Source organism: Hyla sarda, chromosome 1, assembly GCF_029499605.1.
Source record: "Hyla sarda isolate aHylSar1 chromosome 1, aHylSar1.hap1, whole genome shotgun sequence".
In the NCBI taxonomy this organism is placed as follows: domain Eukaryota; kingdom Metazoa; phylum Chordata; class Amphibia; order Anura; family Hylidae; genus Hyla; species Hyla sarda.
The window spans coordinates 197,934,377-197,958,020 of record NC_079189.1 but is presented as its reverse complement, the minus strand read 5'-3'; the positions used below and the strand labels follow the sequence as shown (position 1 = coordinate 197,958,020).

The 23,644-nt window shown below is 42.5% G+C and overlaps 2 protein-coding genes across 13 annotated transcripts in view; one reads left to right on the top strand and one right to left on the bottom strand.

Moving 5' to 3' along the window:
* TRMT10A (tRNA methyltransferase 10A) overlaps positions 1-21,832 on the bottom strand; it is a 170,167-nt gene extending 148,335 nt beyond the window's left edge. For 5 of the 9 annotated variants that reach the window (XR_008891430.1, XR_008891431.1, XR_008891432.1 and 2 more), the window contains exons 1-8: positions 21,672-21,793; positions 20,476-20,744; positions 14,178-14,337; positions 13,971-14,042; positions 12,180-12,254; positions 6,772-6,921; positions 2,231-2,336; positions 1,654-1,746 (exon numbers count right to left, since the gene is read on the bottom strand). Coding sequence is in view for 4 of the 9 variants with exons in the window: in XM_056566993.1 (XP_056422968.1) it covers positions 1,654-1,746; positions 2,231-2,336; positions 6,772-6,921; positions 12,180-12,254; positions 13,971-14,042; positions 14,178-14,337; positions 20,476-20,699 (880 nt within the window). In the remaining 5 variants the exon portion in view is untranslated. Of the gene's footprint in view, positions 1-13; positions 254-1,288; positions 1,747-2,230; positions 2,337-6,771; positions 6,922-12,179; positions 12,255-13,970; positions 14,043-14,177; positions 14,338-20,475; positions 20,745-21,671 lie in introns of those variants that run through there. The other 4 variants (XM_056567018.1, XR_008891437.1, XR_008891436.1 and 1 more) reach the window with 4 other exon arrangements.
* Positions 8,185-23,644, top strand: part of MTTP (microsomal triglyceride transfer protein) — a 137,910-nt gene continuing 122,450 nt past the window's right edge. The window contains exon 1 of one of the 4 annotated variants that reach the window (XM_056566924.1): positions 8,185-9,061. In XM_056566924.1, coding sequence (XP_056422899.1) covers positions 9,016-9,061 — 46 coding nt within the window. In that variant the 5' untranslated portion in view covers positions 8,185-9,015. Of the gene's footprint in view, positions 9,062-21,854; positions 21,995-23,644 lie in introns of those variants that run through there. The other 3 variants (XM_056566934.1, XM_056566942.1, XM_056566950.1) reach the window with 3 other exon arrangements.

The window sequence follows — 23,644 nt, the reverse complement described above, 5'->3', positions numbered from 1 at the left end:
GATTTAACATGAAATCTGCTCCTGTACGTGAGAATCCCCCAAAAAATTCTAATAATCCCACCCTAATAATTCAGATCACCTTTTTCAAATAAATTTAAAATAAAAAAAGGTTACAGAGGTCAGGATATGGTGATTGAAAGCATTGTTTTTAAATTTTACATTTTTTTTTCCAAAGTAGTAGAGCATAGCTATACAATTTGAATATCATTGTATTCATACTGACCTGAAGAATACAGATAACATGTCAGTTTTACTGCACAGTGAATGGCGTAAAGGAAAAAAAAAACAAATTTGCTAAATTGCATAAACTTTTCAATTTCACCTCACAAATGATTTCTATTTGCAGTATATGCTATGAAAAACTGGAGAGTGTCAATACATAGTACAACAAGTACCTAAATGGCCCTTTAGGCTGTGTTCACACAACAGAATGTCTGTGCAGAATTCCGCATGGACATTTCGCAGCAGCAGAGTCCCATTGATTTCAATGGGATTCTGCTGCTCTGTTCACATGGCAGAATTTCCACAGCAGCAGCAACATCTGCCGCTGAAATCCTGATTCCGATGTCCGCAAAAACATTGAACATGTTCAATGCTTTTGCAGATTCAGCAGGTAAATGCATTTCCGAGCGGTCCTAGTCTGTGGAATGTCCGCATCAAAATTTTCCATGCGGATATTCCACCAAATGAACATTGACTTAGATGGCAAAATACAAATTATGGCTCTTTGAAGGAGAGGAGAAAAAAAAACAAATGCAAAAAAAAGACAATTATGCCACACACGTATAATATATGCCTGAAGGGTAATATAATTTCCTAAAGAAAAGATTGATTTTCCAGTATTTTCATATTAACAGTGACGAAAGTAACAGGTCTATTTATATGACAAGTTTTGTTTGTTTTAATTAAATCTTACATAATAAATCATTAAAAGTCTATAATATTAGGCTGCTTTCACACAATAAAATGTATCCGTTTTAAAGATCCGTTCAATGTTCTGTTATAAAAAACCTGAAAATCGTCCGTTACAGAATCCCATACGGCCGTTACAAAATGCCATTATAGTCTATGGGATTTTACGGATGTTATTTTCTTACAGGTGAATGCATGGAAGAAATAGTGCATGCACTATTTCTCCCGTTACTATCTTCCGTCATAAAATAACATCCGTTATTAATAACGGGCTATAACAGGTTAAAACGGATAATGTAAAAATCCCATAGACTGTAATGGGATTTTCTAACGGCCGTACGAGATTTTGTAACGGCCGATTTTCAGTTTTTTTTTTTTATAACGGAACATTGAACGGATCTTTAAAATGGATACATTTTATAGTGTGAAACAGCCTTAGCAATACAACGTTTCAGCAAGCTGTCCATCAGAATGTAGAAAGTCTTAGAGGTGTCCTAAAACACCATATGGTTATTTTTAACAGTTTTTGGTTGGCTGTAAACTGAAAGAAAAGTAAAATTCTTCAAAAAAAAGAATAGATAGATACATTCTGTGCATAAAAATACAAATTCACAAGATGTCAACTGTCATTCCTGTCTTGTGTCCCTGTCTGTATTGTGTCATCCAGCTCAGAGTCACTGTCTAACTCTTCCCCATATTCTTGAGTAGATGAAACGTCTGCAAGAGCATCAGAGGCCTCACCAATAGGTATTGCTCCCTTGCGCTGAGGTAGAACAGAGAAAAAGGCCTCCTTCCAGTCTTTTTTGTCCAGGAAAGCGAGAATTATTTCAAACACTGCAAAAAAAAAATGTTGTATACTTAGAAAATAATATTTAAAACAGTACCTAGCATTTCCAGGTCTTCCTACCTTAACCTGGAGGGAAAGGAAAAGCAACAATGACTCTTGTTCTTATATCCCATCCCCTGCACTTACTTTTCTCTGCACCTGCCTGCCAGACAGTCAGCAGGTTGTTTGAAAGTCCCGGGCAATCTCTGCAGCCTGAGAGTTATGCGATCAGGAGATGTACCAGAAGTCCCATAGACTTGCATAGGGTGAAAAATGCCTAATACTGTACAACTATATTTTTTAGATGACATAAGTAACACGTGTACCATGTGGAAGGCCCATTCACACCAATGCAAAGATTCACATTGTGGGACTCAATTCCGAAAATGGAAATTCCATTGTGTAAACATACCCTTCCATGAAAGACTAATGTTGCCCTAGTTCTAGGGTATGAAAATTGTAAAATAATGGCAAATATAAAGAGAGACTCACCATGGTTCACTGCTAGAACTTTGCGACTATTCATTTTTACAAAACTTCCCAGAGGCAGCTGAGCATGGCTGATTCCAAGTTCCAAAGCTTGTTTATAAGTAATACCCTACAAAATGTCACATCTTCATATCATTCACAAGTTCTATGGCTGACATTCAAACATTATGTAATTAATATGCATAAAAATCCTTTAATACAGGTCAAAGCTTTGGTTAAAGGGGTTGTTCAGTATTATTCAGCTGCTTCTGTTTTTTGAAAAACAGCACCACTCCTGTCCAAAAGTTGTGTCTGGTATTGCAGCTCAGCTTCATTAAAGTTAATGGGACTGGGCTGAAATACTGAACACAACCTGGGGACAGGAGTGGTGCTGTTTTCGCAAAGAAAAAAGCAGCATTTTTCTAATACTGGCCAATCCCTTTAAATAGTGGAAGAAAGGTTGTTTCTGTGAAACCAGAGAAGGTACTCACATAGAAGTTTGTATACTGCATTGATACAAGGAAGATGGCTAGAAAGGTGGAGGAGTATTTAAACTAGGGACTGGGGGGGGGGGGGGGGGGAACGTACAACATAGAGTGGGAAGATGGTGTAGATTGGGGGGGGAGCGGAGGGAGGGGTTAGAATAGTTAATAGGGATAGGCTTCATAGGAAAAAAAAAACATACACCATTGAATTGCATGTTGACTAATGCCAGAAGTCTGTCCAATAGAAAAAAAAATTCTGATAGAGGCTTGCTATAAGCCACCAAACATAATGGAGGAGGCAGAAGATCAATTACAGAGGCAAATAAACAAGGCAGCAAATCAGAACGAGGTGATAATAATGGGGGACTTTAACTATCCTGATATAAACTGGGAGACTGAGACCTGTGAATCTCAGAAAGGAAACAGGTTTCTGACTATAGCTAAAGACAATTATCTGTCTCAAATGGTGCAGGGCCGACGAGAGGGGGCGCCCTACTAGACTTAAAGGGGTTCTCCGGTGCTTAAACATCTTATCCCCTATCCAAAGGATAGGGGATAAGATGCCTGATCGCGTGAGTCCCACCGCTGGGGACCCCCGGGATCATGCACGTGGCACCCCGTTTGTAATCAGTCCCCGGAGCATGTTCGCTCCGGGTCTGATTACGGGCGACTACAGGGCGGGCGACGTGTGACGTCACGCCTGCGCCGGCGTGTGATGTCACGCCCCGCCCCGCAATGCAAGCCTACGGGAGGGGGCGCGATAGCTATCACGCCCCCTCCCGTAAGCTTGCATTGAGGGGCGGAGCGTGACGTCACACGCAGCCCGCCCTGTAGTTGCCGGTAATCAGTCCCGGAGCGAACACGCTCCGGGGACTGATTACAAACAGGGTGCCGCGTGCATGATCCCGGGGGTCCCCAGCGGCAGGACTCCCGCGATCAGGCATCTTATCCCCTATCCTTTGGATAGGGAATAAGATGTTTAAGCACCGGAGAACCCCTTTAATATTAACCAACAGACCTGACAGAGTAACTAATGTGCAAGTAGGACGACACCTAGGAAATAGTGATCATAATATAATACATTATAAATTGTTCTTCAATAAGGGAATCTCTCGAGTGGCCACAAGAACAATGAACTTTAGGAAGGCAAAGTTCAACCCAGAGAAGCCCTTAACAATATAAATTGGGATAATGTCCTCAAAAACAAGATTCTGACACTAAATGGGAGACTTTTAAAAATATCTTACATTCTCACTAATATGTATATACCTTATGGGAATAAAAGAGTCAGAAATAAAAGATAACCAATATGGATGAATAAAAATGTTAAGGGGGCAATAAATGACAAAAATAAAAGCATTTAAACTGATAAAACAGGATGGCAGTGAAGAAGCATTAAAAAGCTATAGAGAACAATGTAAAATATGTAAAAAAAACAGATAAAAGCAACAAAAATAGAGACAAAGACTCATTCAAAATTATGAGGAAGAAATTATAAACGGGGATCAGGATAAAGCAAATATATTAAACAAATTCTTCTCCACTGTATTCAGAGGAAAATGAAATGCCAGGTGAAATACAGTGTGATAAGGTAAACTCCCCAGTACAGGTCACCTGTCTAACCCATTAAGAAGTACAGTGCCGCCTACAAAAAGTCTAAATAGACAAATCACCAGGTCCAGATGGCATTCACCCCTGTGTTCTAAAGGAATTAAGTAATGTAATAGACAGACCCCTATTTTTAATATTCAGGGACTCTATAGTGACAGGGACTGTTCTCCCCAGGACTGGCGCATGGCAAATGTGGTGCCAATATTTAAAAAGGGGTCAAAAGGTGACCCCAGGAATTATAGACCTGTTAGTTTAACCTCCGTTGTATGTAAATAGTTTGTGGGTTTTCTAAGAGATGCTATTTTGGAGTATCTTGATAAAAATAAATGTATGACCCCATATCAGCATGGCTTTATGAGGGATCGGTCCTGTCAAACTAACCTGATCAGCTTTTATGAGGAGGTGAGCTCCAGACTGGACCAGGGGCAATTGCTGGATGTCGTATACCTGGATTTTTCTAAAGCATTTGATACGGTTCCACGTAAAAGGTTGGTGCATAAAATGAGAAGGATTGCGCTGGGGGAGAATGTGTGTAAGTGGGTAAGTAACTGGCTCAGTGTTAGGAAACAGAGGGTGGTTATTAATGGTAGGGATCGTCCGATTATGGGTTTGGCCGATATTACCGGCCGATATTCACAATTTTGGACATTATCGGTATTGGCAATTACATTGCCGATAATCCGATAATGCCCCGCACCGCCCCGGCCAGAGACCGCCGCTGCCCCATTCCCTCCCCCATCCCCGATTTTATAATTACCTGTTCCTGGGGTCCACGCTACTTCTGCGGCATCCTGCGTTAAGCTCTGCGCAATGACGAGTGACGTCCTCAACGCGACGTCACCGTCAATGCGCACAGTGACAGCTCAGGATGCCGCCGGAGCTAGAAGTAGTGCGGACCCCGGGAACAGGTAATTATAAAACCGGGGATGGGGGAGGCAATGGGGCAGCGGTGGTGGTTGGACTAAGGACCGGCAGGGGGAGAGAAGCGGGCGGCGGCGGTCTCTGACCAGGGGATGGGGGGGGGGGGGGGGGGGTTTGGACTCAGGAGGTCCCCAGGACAGGCAGGGGGAGAGAAGCAGGCGGCGGCAGCGGTCTCTGGCCCAGCAAAAGCCGCTGCAGTTCATTGATTTAAAGCACCCGCTTAAAATCAATGTTCTGCAGCCGCTTCTTCGGGGCCGGGAGGGGGGGGGGGGGGGGGGGTGGAGAAATAGCCGATAACTTATACCGGAATATCGGTATAAGTTATCGGCTATAGGCCTGAAAGGCCAGAGATTATCGGTATCGGCCCTAAAAAAAATCGATATCGGTCGATACCTAATTACTAGTGGGGTACCACAGGGGTCAGTCTTGGGTCCTGTTCTATTTAATATATTTATTAATGACCTTGTAAAGGGGTTATATAGTAAAGTAGCAATCTTTGGAGATGATACTAAACTCTGTAAAGCGGTAAACACTATAGAGGACAGTTCAGTGTTACAAATGGATCTGGATAGGTTGGAGGTTTGGGCTGGGAAGTGGCAGATGAGGTTCAACACTGATAAATGTAAGGTAATGCACATGGGAAAGAATAATCCGGGCTGGGATTATGTATTAAAGGGGAGACAACTTGGGACGACTGATGTGGAAAAGGATATAGGAGTCTTAGTTAACAGTAAATTTAGCTGTAGTGACCAGTGTTGGGCAGCTGCTGCCAAGGCAAATAAAATCATGGGGAGCATCAATAGGGGCACAAGGAAATAATTCTACCACTGTACAAATCACTAGTCAGACCACACATAGAATACTGTGTACAGTACTGGGCACCAGTGTACAAGAAAGATATAGTGGAGCTAGAGAGGGGTCAAAGACGGGCAACCAGAGTAATACGTGGAATTGGAGGACTACAGTACCCAGAAAGATTAGCAGAATTGGGGTTATTTAGTTTAGAAAAAAGAAGGCTTAGGGGAGACCTAATAACTATGTATAAATATATCACGGGACTGTACAGAGATCTCTCCCATGATCTATTCATACCCGGGACTGTATCTATAACAAGGGGACATCCTCTACGTTTAGAGGAAAGACTGTTTCTACACCAGCACAGACGGGGGTTCTTTACTGTAAGAGCAGTGAGACTATGGAACTCTCTGCCAGAGGAGGTGGTCATGAACTCTGTAAAAGAGTTCAAAAAGGGGCTGGATGCATTTTGGGAGAATAATAACATCACCGGTTATGTATACTAGATTTTATAGGGATAGAACGTTGATCCAGGGATTTATTCTGATTGTCATATTTGGAGTCAGGAAGGAATTTTTACCTCTAGTATGAGGGATTTTTGCCTTCCTCTGGATCAACTCAACTCAGTAGGGTCTTATTAGGGTTATAGGTTGAACTTGATGGTCTTTTTTCAACCTTATGAAGTATGTTACTATATGCTTGGACAAGAACTTCATACCTGGTCATAAAAATGATTATATACAAAGCGGTTACCTTATGATGGTTATGATCTACTAAGCCACCAATAATGTAAGCTTTGGTTTCATCTAGCTCATGGAGGACTTCAGGAGAATCCGATGTTAGATACACCAGGTCTTCAAGTTTCATAAGATCTTTGTAATGCTCAGATTTAATATGAATATCCTAAGGGGGAAAAAAAAATAAAACCCTTAGCTGCTTAGTCAATTCAGTTAATGCAAGCAGAACGAGTGGGCAAATAAGAAAATGGCCTGCGCGAATGCTCGTCTGTGTGGCTGCGCACATGCAATAATAAGTTTTATTTATTTTTTATTTTTATTTATTTTTTTATTTGCAAAAAATTTTTTGGGGTATTTTGCATGGACTTAAGTGTTCAGACCCTTTGCCATGATACTTAAAGGGGGTACTCCGCCCCTAGACATCTTATCCCCTATCCAAAGGATAGGGGATAAGATGTCAGATCGCTGGGTCTTTTCTTATCCTGTCCAATCAACTGGGTTTACCACTGGTGTCTCTACCGAGGGGTAGAAACATCTCAGAGATGGATCATGAGAAATAAGACCCCAACAGAGCTAAATTTTAAAGGGGTACTCCGCCCCTAGACATCTTATCCCCTATCCAAAGGATAGGGGATAAGATGTCAGATCGCTGGGTCTTTTCTTATCCTGTCCAATCAACTGGGTTTACCACTGGTGTCTCTACCGAGGGGTAGAAACATCTCAGAGATGGATCATGAGAAATAAGACCCCAACAGAGCTAAATTTTAAAGGGGTACTCCGCCCCAAGACATCTTATCCCCTATCTAAAGGATAGGGGATAAGATGTCAGATCGCCATGGTCCCGCTGCTGGGGAGCCCCGGGATCGCCGCTGCGGCACCGCGCTATCATTACTGCGCAGAGCGAGTTCGCTTTGCATGTAATGACGAGCAATACAGGGGCCGGAACATCGTTACATCACGGCCCCGCCCCTCGTGACATCACGGCCAGCCCCTTTCAATACAAGTCTATGGGAGGGGGCATGGCGGTCATCACGCCCCCTGCCATAGACTTGCATTAAGGGGACGGGCCGTGATGTCACGAAGGGCTGAGCCATGACGTCACACTGCTCCGTCCCCTGTATCATCCGTCATTACGCACAGAGCAAACTCGCTCTGTGCTGTAATGATAGCGGGGTGCCGCAGCGGGATCCTGGGGCTCCCCAGCAGCGGGACCACAGCGATCTGACATCTTATCCCCTATCCTTTAGATAGGGGATAAGATGTCTAGGGGCGGAGTACCCCTTTAAAATTTAGCTCTGTTGGGGTCTTATTTCTCATGATCCATCTCTGAGATGTTTCTACCCCTCGATAGAGACAACAGTGGTAAACCCAGTTGATTGGACAGGATAAGAAAAGACCCAGCCCTGTGTATATAAGGTCTTACAGCTGACAATACATATCGGAGCAAAAACCAAACCATGAGAAGGAAAAAACTGCCTGCAGAGTATAAAGATAAGATTTTGTGGCGGTACAGACCATGAGAAGGTTACCAAAAAATTTCTGCTGTGCTAAAATTTCCTAAGAGCACAGTGGTCTTCATAATTCTCAAACTAAGTAATCGGGGGACAGGTACCCAGGAACCCATTGGTCAATCTGGACACTCTCTAAAGATCCTGTGTGCAGATGGGACAAACTTCCTGATGGTAACATCACTGCCCCAATCTGGGCTTTATAGTAGAATGGCCAGAAAGAAGCCTCTCCTCGGTAAGATACAAAAAAGCTGCCTCGAGTTTGCAGAAAAGAACCTAATGTACTCTCAGACTGTAAGAAACAAGATTCTCTGGTATCATGAAACAAAGATTGAAATTATTGGCCTCAATTCTAAGCATTCTGGAAGTCATCACCTGCCCAATACCATTTCTACATTGAAACGCAGCGCCATAGTGTGGGGGTGTTTTTCAACAGCTGGAACAAGAAGACTGGTCAGGGTTGAGGTAATGCTGAATGGAGCAAAGTACAGACATATTCGTTATGAACACCTGATCCATAGCGCTCTGGATGTTCGACTGGGCTTAAGGTTCACCTTCCAACAAGATAATAACCCTAAGCACACAGCCAAGACAACACAGAGTGGCTTAGGGACAACACTGTGAATGTCCTCAAGTCACCCAGCCACAGCCCTGACTTGAACCCAATCAAACATCAGTGGAGAGATTTCAAAATGGCCTCCAGCACAGATTACCATCCAAGCTGATCAAGACTTGAGAGGATTTGCAATTTTATGGCATCATCCCCAAGAAGACTGGAGGCTGTAATCGCTGCCAAAGGTGCTCCAACTAAATACTGAGTAAAGGGTCTGAATACTTATGTCCTTGCGAAATGTTAGCTTTTCCTTTGTAATAAATCTGCAAAGATTTCTAACATTTTGTTTTCATGGTTGTCATTATGGGGCATTGAGTGCAGAATGATTGGGGGCAGAAAATGTGAAAGGGTCTGAAGGCTTTTTAAATGCATTGTACTAGAGTTATTATTCTGCACCATATACTTTGTTTATTTTGTGTTCTTATATTGTTATTGCTTTGTTTCATGGTCTTTGGGATTCAAATGCTCACCTTGTATCGTATGTCCCTTATACTATTGTAAAGTCCTCATTTCTCTTATCAGTATGCATTTCACTCATGCTTCCCTTTATCACAAAGATAGCTCTAGGAAGCTCTTTGTAGCCCATAGCAACCACAGTTTAGCTTTTATGTCTCTTGCTCTGGTAAAATGAAAGCTGAGCAGTGATTGGTTGCTATGGGCAACCATAAAAATCCATTATACGACAGCTTGATAAATCTCCTGTTGCTATGTATCCTTATGGTACCTTAATACACATAATTAAAGTAGGATGCCGGGATTTTTAGTTTGTTTTTGCTATATAGTGCAAAATAGGCTATTATTAGAGAATAATGTAGAGCTTCTTTTGTATGCCTTGTGCTTACCTGTTTTATATGATGTGGCATGCATGGTATAGGCTCCATTTTGGTTTAAAAATGAACAATGATGTGGATTCTGTATGGCAGCTTACATTTCCCATGAATCATCTGCCTGGGGAGCAGGTGGCTGATCACTCCATCTTGTCATCTTTCAGGCTAATAGTGCTGAAGGTTACACCGGTAGACTCATAGTTCACTCTGTGCAGTTTTAATACATTTTCTTACTTAAAGTAAGCCCACACATACAGAATCTACTGCATATTTTTTGTAGCTGATTTTGCTACCCATAGAGTCAATGGATAGCAAAATCGGCAGAAAATATGCAGCAAAATATTTAGCAGGTCCTGTATGTGACTGTACCCTCAAAGTGATTTTTTTTTTTACCAAAAAGATTTGAATTATCACATTGAAGGTGTTTTATAAAGACTTGACCGGTTAGGGCTGAGGTCATACGTTGAATTTTTACTACATGGTAGCAAAAAAAATCATTTTTACCATAATTTGAACAACTGTGGTACAATATTTCAATGTTTGCTATGATTTGGCAAAAATCACAGCAGAAACAGAAAAAAGCAGCAAGCAACACAATGTGTGAACACGGCTTCAAGGGAGGTGTCTAACTACAGTACTATATAGCCTTTAGAGATGAGCGAACTTACAGTAAATTCGATTCGTCACGAACTTCTCAGCTCGGCAGTTGCTGACTTTTCCTGCATAAATTAGTTCAGCTTTCCGGTGCTCCGGTGGGCTGGAAAAGGTGGATACAGTCCTAGGAAAGAGTCTCCTAGGACTGTATCCACCTTTTCCAGCCCACGGGAGCACCTGAATGCTGAACTAATTTATGCAGGATAAGTCATCAACTGCCGAGCCGCGAAGTTCGTGACGAATCAAATTTACTGTAAATTCGCTCATCTCTAATAGCCTTATCCATAGAGGTAGCAGATTAGGCTGGGAAGGGTCTGGGAGATGGTAGGAGGGGGGGGGGGATGTAATTCTGTAGTCCACGGGAAGTCAGAAAGCAGGTTTGACATCCTGACACCTCACATTAGGCATAGTGAATTTTTTTTAATGAGACTGATGATCACATGATCAAGTTAGAGTAATGAACCACATAGATGCAGCTGTGCTGGGATAAAACAAATGGCGCTGTATGACTAGTGATGGGGTACATAATACCTGGAGTGCTTCTTTAAGACTATGAATATTTGCTCTTTTTCCCCCCACAACATACTATATTGCTCATTTAAAAACAAACAAATCCTTAGAAGCAATGATATTTTAGAAAGATTTACAATCCAGTATTAACAACACAGACAAATAGCATTTATACCTTAGGTAATAGGTCTATGGCATCTGGATTACAGCCCCATTGTGTTATTTACAAGTGCCATAGAAGTGCACTATATCCCACTGTGATCCAACACAATGACGTTAGATATGAGAAGTTGTGATGTACACCATGTGCTGCATCACCACAGGCATAGTACCTGAAGCTGTGCCTAGTACTGTAGCTTTGGAATGAAACAGGCTGCCAGGCACAGTGCCTATATGGTGGTCCCTCAAGTTACAATATTAATTGGTTCTGGGACGACTATTGTATGTTGAAACCATTGTATGTTGAGACCACAACTCTAGGGAAACCTGGTAATCGGTTCTGAAGGCACCAAAATGTCATCCAAAAATAGGAAAAAGTGAGGATTAAATAAAAATAAGTAGATAACTAATATAAATAAAGCAATTCCTTACATATAAAAGTAAGAAAGATCTGCTGGGAGCTGTAATCACTGTCTATGTCAGTGTTTTCCAAGCAGGGAGCCTCCACCTGTTGCAAAACTACAACTCCCAGCATGCCCGGACAGCCAAAGGCTGTCCGGGCATGCTGGGAGTTGTAGTTTTGCAACTGCTGGGGCCACCCTGCTTGGGAAGCACTTGTCTATGTAGAGGACAGAAGCTTCTTCGGGGTCGTGTACAGTGCACTCGGTGTCCTAAAAAAGTATCATGGAGCCGCCTACACCTGGTGTCCAAACGAGAAGCTAATCCTGGCCCAGATAAAGAGTAGTACAGAACATGTAACACCTCCCTGTACTGTAGGGGGCGCGACCAGACACCAGGCAGTGCATACGCTTCAGTAATACAGGAGTTTTACCAGTGAATGCCCATTCTAATTGGTCAGTTCATTGACACATTTCACAGATCTGGACTGTCTGTAGCATTGTATTTTGAGTCTGGTTTCAACTTACAATGGTCCAGAAAAGATCATTGTATGTTGAAACTATTGTATGTTGAGGTCATTGTAAGTTGAGGGATCACTGTACAGGCAAGCCGCAAACAATGAAAAAGACCTGCAAGTCCTGCAGACCTTACCCTGACAAGTGCGGCTTTCAATCAGACACCAGAAGTGGTTCACATATATTGTACCATATTCTTAACACACAGAACTGTAGTATTTTCTCATTTCTGTACCAACCTTCCAATTGATCCATCCCTTGTCATATTCATCCATGTTACCTTTCAGCTGTCCCCCATGGCTTGTTAGATAGAGCTTCAAGGAAATAAAGCAATGTCACTACTATTGGAGAAATCCACACAATGTATGAGGGCATGAAGCACAGAAAATAGCAGAAATGCTAATATATATATTATAACATCAACATGTGTGTAAGCATTAGAGATGAGCGAATTTACAGTAAATTCGATTCGTCACAAACTTCTCGGCTCGGCAGTTGATGACTTTTCCTGCATAAATTAGTTCAGCATTCAGGTGCTCCGGTGGGCTGGAAAAGGTGGATACAGTCCTAGGAGACTCTTTCCTAGGACTGTATCCACCTTTTCCAGCCCACCGGAGCACCTGAAGGCTGAACTAATTTACGCAGGATAAGTCCTCAACTGCCGAGCCGAGAAGTTCGTGACGAATCGAATTTACTGTAAGTTCGCTCATCTCTAGTAAGCATAATAGCACCTTAAAAGAGATATATCGCACAGAAATACTTTTCCCCTATCTGAAGGAACAAGGCATGTCAATCCCCGCACGAAGTGGTGGCCAACACGCACTCTCCATGATGTATCTCTATGGGAGAGATGTTTGGTTATCTCCTGCTCTCCCATAGCGATACAAAGAGGGGGCATGTCCGCCATCGCTTCGTGCGGGGGTCCACATCCTCCCTTCCCGGAGAGAGTGGGTGTCCTGTGCAGGAGATCGTGGGGGGACGCATCGGTCAAACCCCCCCCCCCCCCCCCGTGCATCATCACAGTAAAAAAATGAGCACTGAAATAGTGCTGCAATGCATCTGCATCATATAAACACAGGTTCTCTCAAAACTAAGCTATACAAGTGCACAAGAAGGAAGATTTAATTAGGCACTGCCCCTCTAAAGAAATAAGTAAAAGCACTACAAAACAGCAGTTTCCATGAACCATGTGGGTGCTCATGTAAAAAAAAGAAAAAGATGACTTCATAAAAGCAGATTCAGACGAATAGGAGGAAAACAGAGTCACCCAGCTGGTTAAAGTAGAAATTATGATTTTATGGTAGATTGCAACAGCTATCCGAATCCCGTGCTGGGATTCATTGACCATAAGACAGTGAAATCAGAATTTCTGCTTTAACCAGCTGGGTGAGTGCAACGTTCTACTCCTATTTTTCTCAATTTGCTTCAAAATTAGGTTATGCTTTATTAAAAGGATAAATAGCTAATCAATATGGAGCAGCGTACAAATGCTTGGCCATTGCTCCATTTACTGTCTAATGGACGTCTGAACATAACTCGATTCAGTGCTCAGCAATGTTTGGAAGCTCCATAGACAGTAAATAGGGCGGTGGCAGAGCACGCGCACTGCTGCTCCATTCATTCAGGACATTTGACCCCTGTTCTCATGATTAGTGGGGGAACTAGTGGTCAGACCCCCACTGATTAGTTTTCCCCTAGCCTGTGGATGGGGATAACCCCTTTTATAACCTCCTACAGCCTTCATTAAGGTCTTTTCTTGTGCAGTGTCAGAAAACATGGTGGTGCATAATAATGGATGCACGTAGAATTTTGGACTGTAGACCATTTCTGCCTTTTGAATCTCTGTATGCACAATGCACAAGCACTCTGTATACATCGTAGGAAGTACCAGTGACACAGCAAGTTTAAATAGACCCCATACAACTCTGACTGCGACAGGTGCCCCTTGTCAGGGCTGTTTTTTTTCCTATAATGAAAATAAATCATAAAAAAAAAAAGTGTGGTATAAAAGGTGATGGTATATAAGTTACCTGAACAGGATGGATCGCCCTACGATTTTCTGCATAGCACCTCCGTATCTGTTTATTTAACTTTTTCACATCCTACATGAGAAACAGAAAAAAAAAACAATATAGGAATACAGCTACACAAGAGGCCTGGTGCATGCAGCCGATTTTGCCAACAGTGGCTGATGCATTTCCCTAAGAAAAACATGTGAAATAACTGCGGCACCTTACCCTCAATGCCATCAAATCATCAAAGCTGCAGTCAATTATAAGACGCACTTCACTGGGCTGGATGTCCCTGCGAACTCTTTTACTGAGATCTTCCCCAGTCTGCGATACTTGGGCCTGGCGAACCAGTTTTCTTTTTTGTCTTTTCTCTTTTCGTTTCTGCCTAAAAGCAACATGGAAGATTAAAAAAAGAAATTTTCTCCAAAGACAGGCACTTCTCCCAATAAAAGGTTATCTTTATTCCGTCAGGAAAGACATAAAAAGTTGGTTTAAAAAGCACTTTCAACACGTTTCTAGCTCGGACTGAGCTCTTTATCAAGACGTGCATCCGTACATATTATAAAGGACGGTGTTTAACCTACTTGGCCCAATGCCATTTCAGCTAATAAGTCCCTATATAAGCCATCTATTGCCGTTCTTAATTAAACAAAATAAATTAATTAATTAAAAAAAACTAGACTGGGGTGATATACCTATAGTATTCTTATCAAATGCTCCATTAATATTATTGGTCTCACTGAACCCTGCCAGATATATATATATATATATATATATATATATATATATATATATATTTTCTCATAGAAAATAATTTGAATAAAATTAGGAGGGAATGGAGATTTTCATATATACAGTGGGGCAAAAAAGTATTTAGTCAACCACCGATTGTGCAAGTTCTCCCACTTAAAAAAGATGAGAGAGGCCTGTAATTTTTATCATTGGTATCACTGTCTGATTTTTAAAGAATTTATTTGCAAATTATGGTGGAAAATAAGTATTTGGTCAATAACAAAAGTTCATCTCAATACTTTGTTACATACCCATTGTTGAGGTCAAACGTTTTCTGTAAGTCTTCACAAGGTTTTCACACATTGTTGCTGGTGTTTTGGCCCATTCCTCCATGCAGATCTCCTCTAGAGCAGTGATGTTTTGGGGTTGTCGCTGGGCAACACGGACTTTCAACTCCCTCCAAAGGTTTTCACTGGGGTTGAGATCTGGAGACTGGCTAGGCCACTCCAGGACCTTGAAATGCTTCTTAGGAAGCCACTACTTCATTGCCCAGGTGGTGTGTTTGGGATCATTGTCATGCTGAAAGACCCAGCCACGTTTCATCTTCAATTCCCTTGCTGATGAAAGGAGGTTTTCACTCAAAATCTCACGATACATGGCCTCATTCATTCTTTTCTTTCCATGGATCAGTCGTCCTGATCCCTTAGCAGAAAAACAGCCCCAAAGCATGATGTTTCCACCCCCCCATGCTTCACAGTTGGTATGGTGTTCTTTGGATGCAACTCAGCATTATTTATCCTCCAAACACGACAAGTTCAGTTTTTACCAAAAAGTTCTACTTTGGTTTCATCTGACCATATGACATTATCCTAATCCTCTTCTGGATCATCCAAATGCTCTCTAGCAAACTTCAGATGGGCCGGACATGTACTGGCTTAAGCAGGGGGGACACGTCTGGCACTGCATGATTTGAGTCCCTGGTGGCGTAGTGCGTTACTGATGGTAGCCTTTGTTACTTTGGTCCAAGCTCTCTGCAGTTCATTCACTAGGTCCCCCCGTGTGGTTCTGGGAATTTTGCTCACCGTTCTTGTGATCATTTTGACACCACGGGGTGAGATCTTGTGTGGAGCCCCAGATCGAGGGAGATTATCAGTGGTCTTATATGTCTTCCTAATAATTTTTTAAATAATTGCTTCCACAGTTGATTTCTTCACACCAAGCTGCTTGCTTATTGCCGATTCAGTCTTCCCAGCCTGGTGCAGGTCTACAATTTTGTTTCTGGTGTCCTTCGACAGCTCTTTGGTCTTGGCCTTCGTCGAGTTTTGGAGTGTGACTGAGGTTGTGGACAGGTGTCTTTTATACTGATAAGTTCAAACAGGTGCCATTAATACAGATAACAAGTGGAGGACAGAGGAGGCTCTTAAAGAAGAAGTTACAGGTCTGTGAGAGCCAGAAATCTTGCTTGTTTGTAGGTGACCAAATACTTATTTTCCACCATAATTTGCAAATAAATTCTTAAAAAATCAGACAATGTGATTTTATGGATTTTTTTTTTCTCATTATGTCTCTCACAGTTGAGGTATACCTATGATGAAACAGGCCTCATCTTTTTAAGTGGGAGAACATGCACAATTGGTGGCTGACTAAATACTTTTTTGCCCCACTGTAGGTGGGAACTAACTCATTAGTGCAAACCAAATAAAGGTAATAGAAATGAAGCACTCACCAGGTCTTGATACGAATTGCCAGCTCTTTATTTCATTTCAGCTTACAGCGATCCTGTGGGTACAGGGAGAGCGGACAGGTGGAGCAAGGTGGGGGAAGAGGATGGGCGAAGGTCCGTTATCTCGCTTGCGCGCTTCGTCAGGGGCTTGACGAAGCGCGCAAGCGCAATAACAGACTGTCGCCCGTCCTCTTCCCCCACCTTGCTCCACCTGTCCGCTCTCAATGTACCAACAGGATCGCTGTAAGCTGGAATGAAATAAAGAGCTGGCAATTCGTATCAAGACCTGGTGAGTGCTTCATTTCTATTACCTTTATTTGGTTTGCATCTTGAACTTTCATATGTGAGCACCGAGATGGTCATTGTGCCGGAATAGCCTAGCGGAACATTTTCATTAAGTGGTGTTGCAGTGCCGGGCACGCTCGATATTGCAGAGTATTAAGCTTTTCTAAAATTGGCCTACGCTGCTATTCTGGCCAAGAAGTGCTGGATACTGTGGCCATTTAGCCTTCAAACCTTCTTCTCTATGTACGCCACATTTGTGGTTAGTCATCAGCACTTTTTCAGACTACAGATCCCTCATTCATTAGAGGACTGTAAGATCATCTCACTGTTACAGTGTGATATGGTCAGAACATACTTTTGATAGACCACCCTAGCATTAAAGGAAACCAGTAAGAATAAGCACAATGCAAAGCTGAATAGAAGTTGAACAGTGCCACACTTGCTCACAAATTATGTTTGCATTGCTGCATTGGGCAGAGCTGCAATACCTTACATAGGGATAGATGTGGCATTGTTTTTGAAAGCAAGCATCCATGTTTATCTAAGGCTATGTTCACATCTAAAATAGGTCAGGAGCGACTTTCCCCATGTCCTGTAGAGACTATATGTCAGGAGACTGGGAAAGCTGGGTGAGTCAGTACACAGCGCCCTGAGTCAAAAAGTTTAAATAACTAAAATAAAGTTTATGTTTATATATATATATATATATATATAAAAATCCTTCCCTTAAGGAACTTATCAGTACTTGTACTCCGTCTTTAAATAAAGGTATCAGGACATCCCTACTTTAGAGCTAATCTATTAAAGTGCACCTGTAACTTAACCCCTTAAGGACGCAGGATGTAAATGTACGTCCTGGAGAGCTGGTACTTAATGCACCAGGACGTACATTTACGTCCTAAGCATAACCGCGAGCATCGGAGCGATGCCCGGAAGGTCCCGGCTGCTGATCGCAGCCAGGGACCCGCCGGTAATCGTGGACATCCGCGATTCCGCGGATGTCCGCCATTAACCCCTCAGATGCCGTGATCAATACAGATCATGGCATCTGCAGCATCGCGGTCACTAAAATGGATGATCTGATCGCCTGCAGCGCTGCCGCGGCGATGTGATCATCCAGCTCGGCAGCCGGAGATCCCCTCACCTGCCTTCGCTGCCTTCCCGGCGTCTTCTGCTCTCATCTGCCTTCCCGCAGACCAGAGCAGAAGATGACCGATAACACTGATCAGTGCTATGTCCTATGCATAGCACTGAACAGTATTAGCAATCGAATGATTGCTATAAATAGTCTCCTATGGGGACTATTAAAGTGTAAAAATAAAAGTTAAAAAATAAAGTTTAAAAAAAAAGTGAAAAAACCCCTCCCCCAATAAAAAAGTAAATTGTCCCATTTTCCCTATTTCACCCCTAAAAAATGTTAACAAAAATGTTTTATATACATATTTGGTATCGCCGCATGCGGAAATATCTGAACTATTGAAATAAAATGTTAATGATACCGTATGGTGAACGGCGTGAATGTAAAAAAATTTAAAAAAGTCCAAAATAGCTGCTTTTTTTATAACATTTTAATCCAAAAAAAATGGATTAAAAGATTTATATAAGCAAATATGGTATCAATAAAAAGTACAGATCATGGCGCAAACAATGAGCCCTCATACCGCCGCTTATACGGAAAAATGAAAAAGTTATAGGTCTTCAAAATAGGGGGATTTTAAACGTACTAATTTGGTTAAAAAGTTTGCGATTTTTTTTAAGCACAACAGTAAAAGAAAAATATGTTATCATGGGTATCATTTTAATCGTATTGACCCAAAGAATAAAGAACACGTCATTTTTACCGTAAATTGTATGGCGTGAAAACGAAACCTTCCAAAATTAGCAAAATTGCGGTTATCTTTTTAATTTCCCCACACAAATAGTATTTTTTTGGTTGCGCCATACATTTTATGGTAAAGTGAGTGATGACATTACAACGGAAAACTGGTCGCGCAAAAAACAAGCCCTCATACTAGTCTGTGGATGAAAATATAAAAGAGTTATGATTTTTTTGAAGGCAAGGAGGAAAAAATGAAAACATAAAAATTTAAATTGTCTGAGTCCTTAAGGCCCAAATGGGCTGAGTCCTTAAGGGGTTAAACGCCTCACATGTCACGGAAACATGTCAAAAGTTGTGATCAGAAAGTAGATATCTGGGTGCTGAGACCACCACCTATCAGAAGAGCTGCTCCATTAAAAGTCTACAGGGCAGCTAAACGAAGATTGCTGAGAGCCAGGGAGTATAGCGTGCTACCGTGTGTTTATCCCTGATGGGTGGGGGTCTTAGCACTGAGATCCCAACTGATTACAACTTTTGACATGTCTAGGGGACCTTTTATTTTTTTTTTAATTGAGAAACATGTCCATTTTAAAGTGAATGAGTATTCTGCGGTTTATTTCAGCATACCTTTCAACCCGTACCCCAACATAACAGAGACAAACTGCACTTTTCAGATGTGATCATAGCCTAATTCTGTACAAGCTCTGTGATGGCATGAGTTAACATATACCATCAGCATAGTAGGTCTTTTTTAGCTAACAGAATAGGATCTGTAGGACTCTCCAAATAAAAGGAGATACATCACGCTAAAAAACTTCTCCTATCCAACCGATAGGGGATAAGTTATAGATTGCAGGGGTCCGACCAATAGGACCCCCTGCAATCTCCAGTACGGGGCTCTCGCTTTCCCCGGGAAGAACGTCACGACCACTGCACGAAGCGGCGGCCGACAAGCCCCCTCTATATATCTCTATGGCTCTCCCATGGAGATATATGGAGGGGGCTTGTAAACCGCCGCTAGATGCAGGGGTCAGCACGCCCCGGTCACAGGGAGAGCCAGGGCCCCATGCAGGATATTGCAGGGGGTCCCAGTGGTCGGACCCCCTGCAATCTATAACTTACCTCCTATCCTTTGGCTAGGTGATACATTTTTGAGTGCGATATCTCTCCTTTAAAGGGGTACTCTGCCCCTGGCATCTTATCCCCTATCCAAAGGATAGGGGATAAGATGTTAGATCGCCGCGGTCCCGCTGCTGGGGACCCCGGGGATCGCCACTGCGGCACCCCGCCATCATTACAGCACAGAGCGAGTTCGCTCTGTGCGTAATGACGGGCGATACAGGGACCGGAGCAGCGTGACGTCATGGCTCCGCCCCTCATGACATCACGGCCCGTCCCCTTAATGCAAGTCTATGGCAGGGGGCGTGACGACCGCCACGCCCCCTCCCATAGACTTGTATTGACGGGGGCAGGCCGTGACAGCACGAGGGGCGGAGCCGTGACGTAACGATGCTCCGGCCCCTATATTGCCCGTCATTACGTACAGAGCGAACTCGCTCTGCGCAATAATGATAGCGGGGTGCTGCAGCAGCGATCCCCGGGGTCCCCAGCAGTGGGACCCCGGCGATCTGACATCTTATCCCCTATCCTTTGGATAGGGGATAAGATGTCTAGGGGCGGAGTACCCCTTTAAAGCTGCTATCCAGGATTAGAATTGTAGAGCTGATTTCTTCCAAAAACAGCATTGTCCTCAAGTTGCGTGTTGTATGACAGCTTAGTTCCCTTGAAGTGAATGGTGTCAAGACGAAATGCCAGACACAACCTGAGGTGTAGAGCTGTTTCTTGAAATAAGCTCTTTTTCTATTCCTGGATAACACCTTGAATAATTCTACCAATCCCGTTTTTAACCGGCATTTCCTGTAGTGTTAGAAACTGTAGAAAAAGAGAATAGAATAAGTATATACTTTCTGAGCTCTCGCTGGTCTTCCCATTGCTTTTGTTTGATCAGCTTTTTCATTTGCCTCTTTGACATGGCATCAGGTCCTTTAGAGCTATCCCCTGGAGATCCATTCTGTGTGTTAGTATTGCTTGAGGGCAGGTGATCACCATTTTTGCTTTCATTGCTGTAAGTGGATTGTAAGGCAGGATTACTGCTCTCCGAGAAAAGAGCTAAAGACTCTGTGTCCATTGTCCTATGAAAGTAATTGTTCCATGTAAATCTAGTGCTTTAAACCTGTAATAAAATAGAGAAAATAAAGCTAGATGTTAGTGTTACATTAGGAATATAGCAAGGAATGCAAAGAGTGAAGATCCAAGAGTTTACAATATTACCTTATAATGCAGTACAGTTATTAGACCTGTATTCTGTAACGAGGCGCCACTATGGGTCCATTACCACCAGGATAACGCTGCATACTTGCCATCTGCCATAGTTGATGACGCTAGAGAGTAACTATGTCTGGCCCCGTGCATCGTTTCATGCTATAGATCAGTGGTCTCCAACCTGCGGACCTCCACATGTTGCAAAACTACAATTCCCAGCATGCCCGGACAGCCGTTGGCTGTCCGGGCATGCTGGGAGTTGTAGTTTTGCAACATCCGGAGGTCCGCAGGTTGAAGACCACTGCTATAGATCATCTGTATGCAGGATGACTCCAGATCACCGGATACAGGTTAAGAGACAGAGATCTTTTTCACTGTGACCATTTGGGGTGGCTTTACATGCCTATTTGACTGTACGGGTCACATATAAGTTGGCATCCTGGCATATACAGGCAGTTGCCCCATTCCCTTTAATGGCCTAAACACGGTGACTATGTTTGGGGCTTTCCCAGGACATATAAGTTTACTTATTACTGAAAAGCACAGCCTGCATATACCTGGACCAACAATAGTCACTTGCTATGTTTAGACCATTCAATGCCAAGGTATATGTGACACATACAGTCAGATCATGATGTGAACCCATCTGGTATTTAGGGAGGGTTGGGACCATCTCACAGGACCCAATGATGTCCACATGTGATCCAATGAGGCACATGCAGACTGATTTCAGTACTTATATAGCTTCACCCCACATAGGTATAGACCCCAGCCCAAACCCTGACATTACTGTCCCCTGCTGGGATACTGCCAAGCTGTGCATAACAGGCAGACGTACAGCAGAAGGCAGACACATTACCGTCCGTCCGTTCACACACATCAGCTGCGGTTTCTGAACACCTTCTAGGCTGTAAAGCTGAGCTCACTACAGCGTGCTGACAGGAACACAGTCGCTCCGTCGCATCTCTATGACGTCACCGGCTGAGAACCTCGCAGCTGCCATCTTTGAGACTGGCAATGCCGAAATGAAAGCTTATCCACAGGGGGACCAGCTGTTGGACCCCCACCGATCATATGTGAATTGGGCATAACCCCTGTGTGAGGCTAGTATGGTGGCTACCAGGTTGTAAGAAGTGTAGTGACTAATAGCAGTATAGCTGTGTATGTATGTCGTCATCTGTTAATATATCAGTAGACAATGTGAAGTATATATGTATATAGGTGGTATGCTTCTATATATGAGTAGGCAATGTGAGATATTTTTTTATGTGGTGTATATACTCCTAAATATCAGTAGACAATGTGTTATATATTAACCCCTTAAGGACCGGGCGTTTTTCGGTTTTTGCTCTTTCGTTTTTTCCTCCTTACCTTTAAAAAATCCTAACTCTTAAAATTTTGCACCTAAAAATCTGTATGATGGCTTATTTTTTTGCGCCACTAATTCTACTTTGTAATGATATCAGTCATTTTACCCAAAAAATCGACGGCGGAACGGGAAAAAAAAAATCATTGTGCGACAAAATTGAAAAAATACAGCCATTTTGTAACTTTTGGGGGCTTCCGTTTCTACGTAGTAAATTTTTCGGTAAAAATGACACCTTATCTTTATTCTCTAGGTCCATACGGTTAAAATGATACCCTACTTGTATAGGTTTGATATTGTATTGCTTCAGAGAAAAATCATAACTACATGCAGGAAAATTTATACGTTTAAAATTGTCATCTTCTGACCCATATAACTTTTTTATATTTCCGTGTTCAGGGCGCTATGAGGGTAAATTTTTTGCGCCGTGATCTGAAGTTTTTATCGGTACCATTTTTGCATTGATCGGACTTTTTGATCGCTTTTTATTCATCTTTTCATGATATAAAAAGTGACCAAAAATACGCTATTTTGGACTTTGGAATTTTTTTGCGCATACGCCATTGACCGTGTGGTTTAATTAATTATATATTTTTTTAAATCGGACATTTCCGCACGCGGCGATACCACATATGTTTATTTTTGTTTTTATTTACACTGTATTTTTTTATTATTGGAAATGCCGGGTGATTCAAACTTTTATTAGGGGAAGGGATAATTCAAAGGGTTAATTATTTTTTGACACTTTTATTTTGCAATATTATAGCCCCCATAGGGGGCTGTAACATTGCATTTACTGATCTTTAACTGTGTTCAATGCCTCTCCATAGGGATGCATTGATCAGGGTTTTCGGCGATTGATTGCTCAAGCCTGGATCTCAGGCTTGAAGCATTCAATCGGCGATCGGACTGCAGGAAGGAAGGTAAGAAGACCTCCTCCTGTAGTACAGCTGTTCGGAATGCCTCGATTATACCGCGGCGATCCCGAACAGCTCCCTGAGCTAACCGGCACTTTTTACTTTCACTTTTAGCCGCGTGGCTCAGCTTTGAGCGCACGGCTAAAGGGTTAATAGCACGCGGCACCGCGATCAGTGCCGCACGCTATTAGAGGCGGGTCCCAGCTTCACTATGACGCCGGGCCCGCCGTGATATGATGCGGGGTCACCGTGGGACCCCGCGTTATATCACGGGAGCGGGACCAAGGACGTACTCATACGTCCTTGGTCCTTAAGAGGTTAATATAGGGTATATTTTCATTTACATATATTGGTGAACAATGTGAGGGATATATTTATGCGGGGTATAGTTTCATATATATATATATATATATATATATATATATCAGTAGACTATGTGAGGGATATATTTATATGGGGTATATTTGCATTTATATAGATCGGTAGACAATGTGAGGTATATATTTATATGGGGTATAGTTTCAGTTT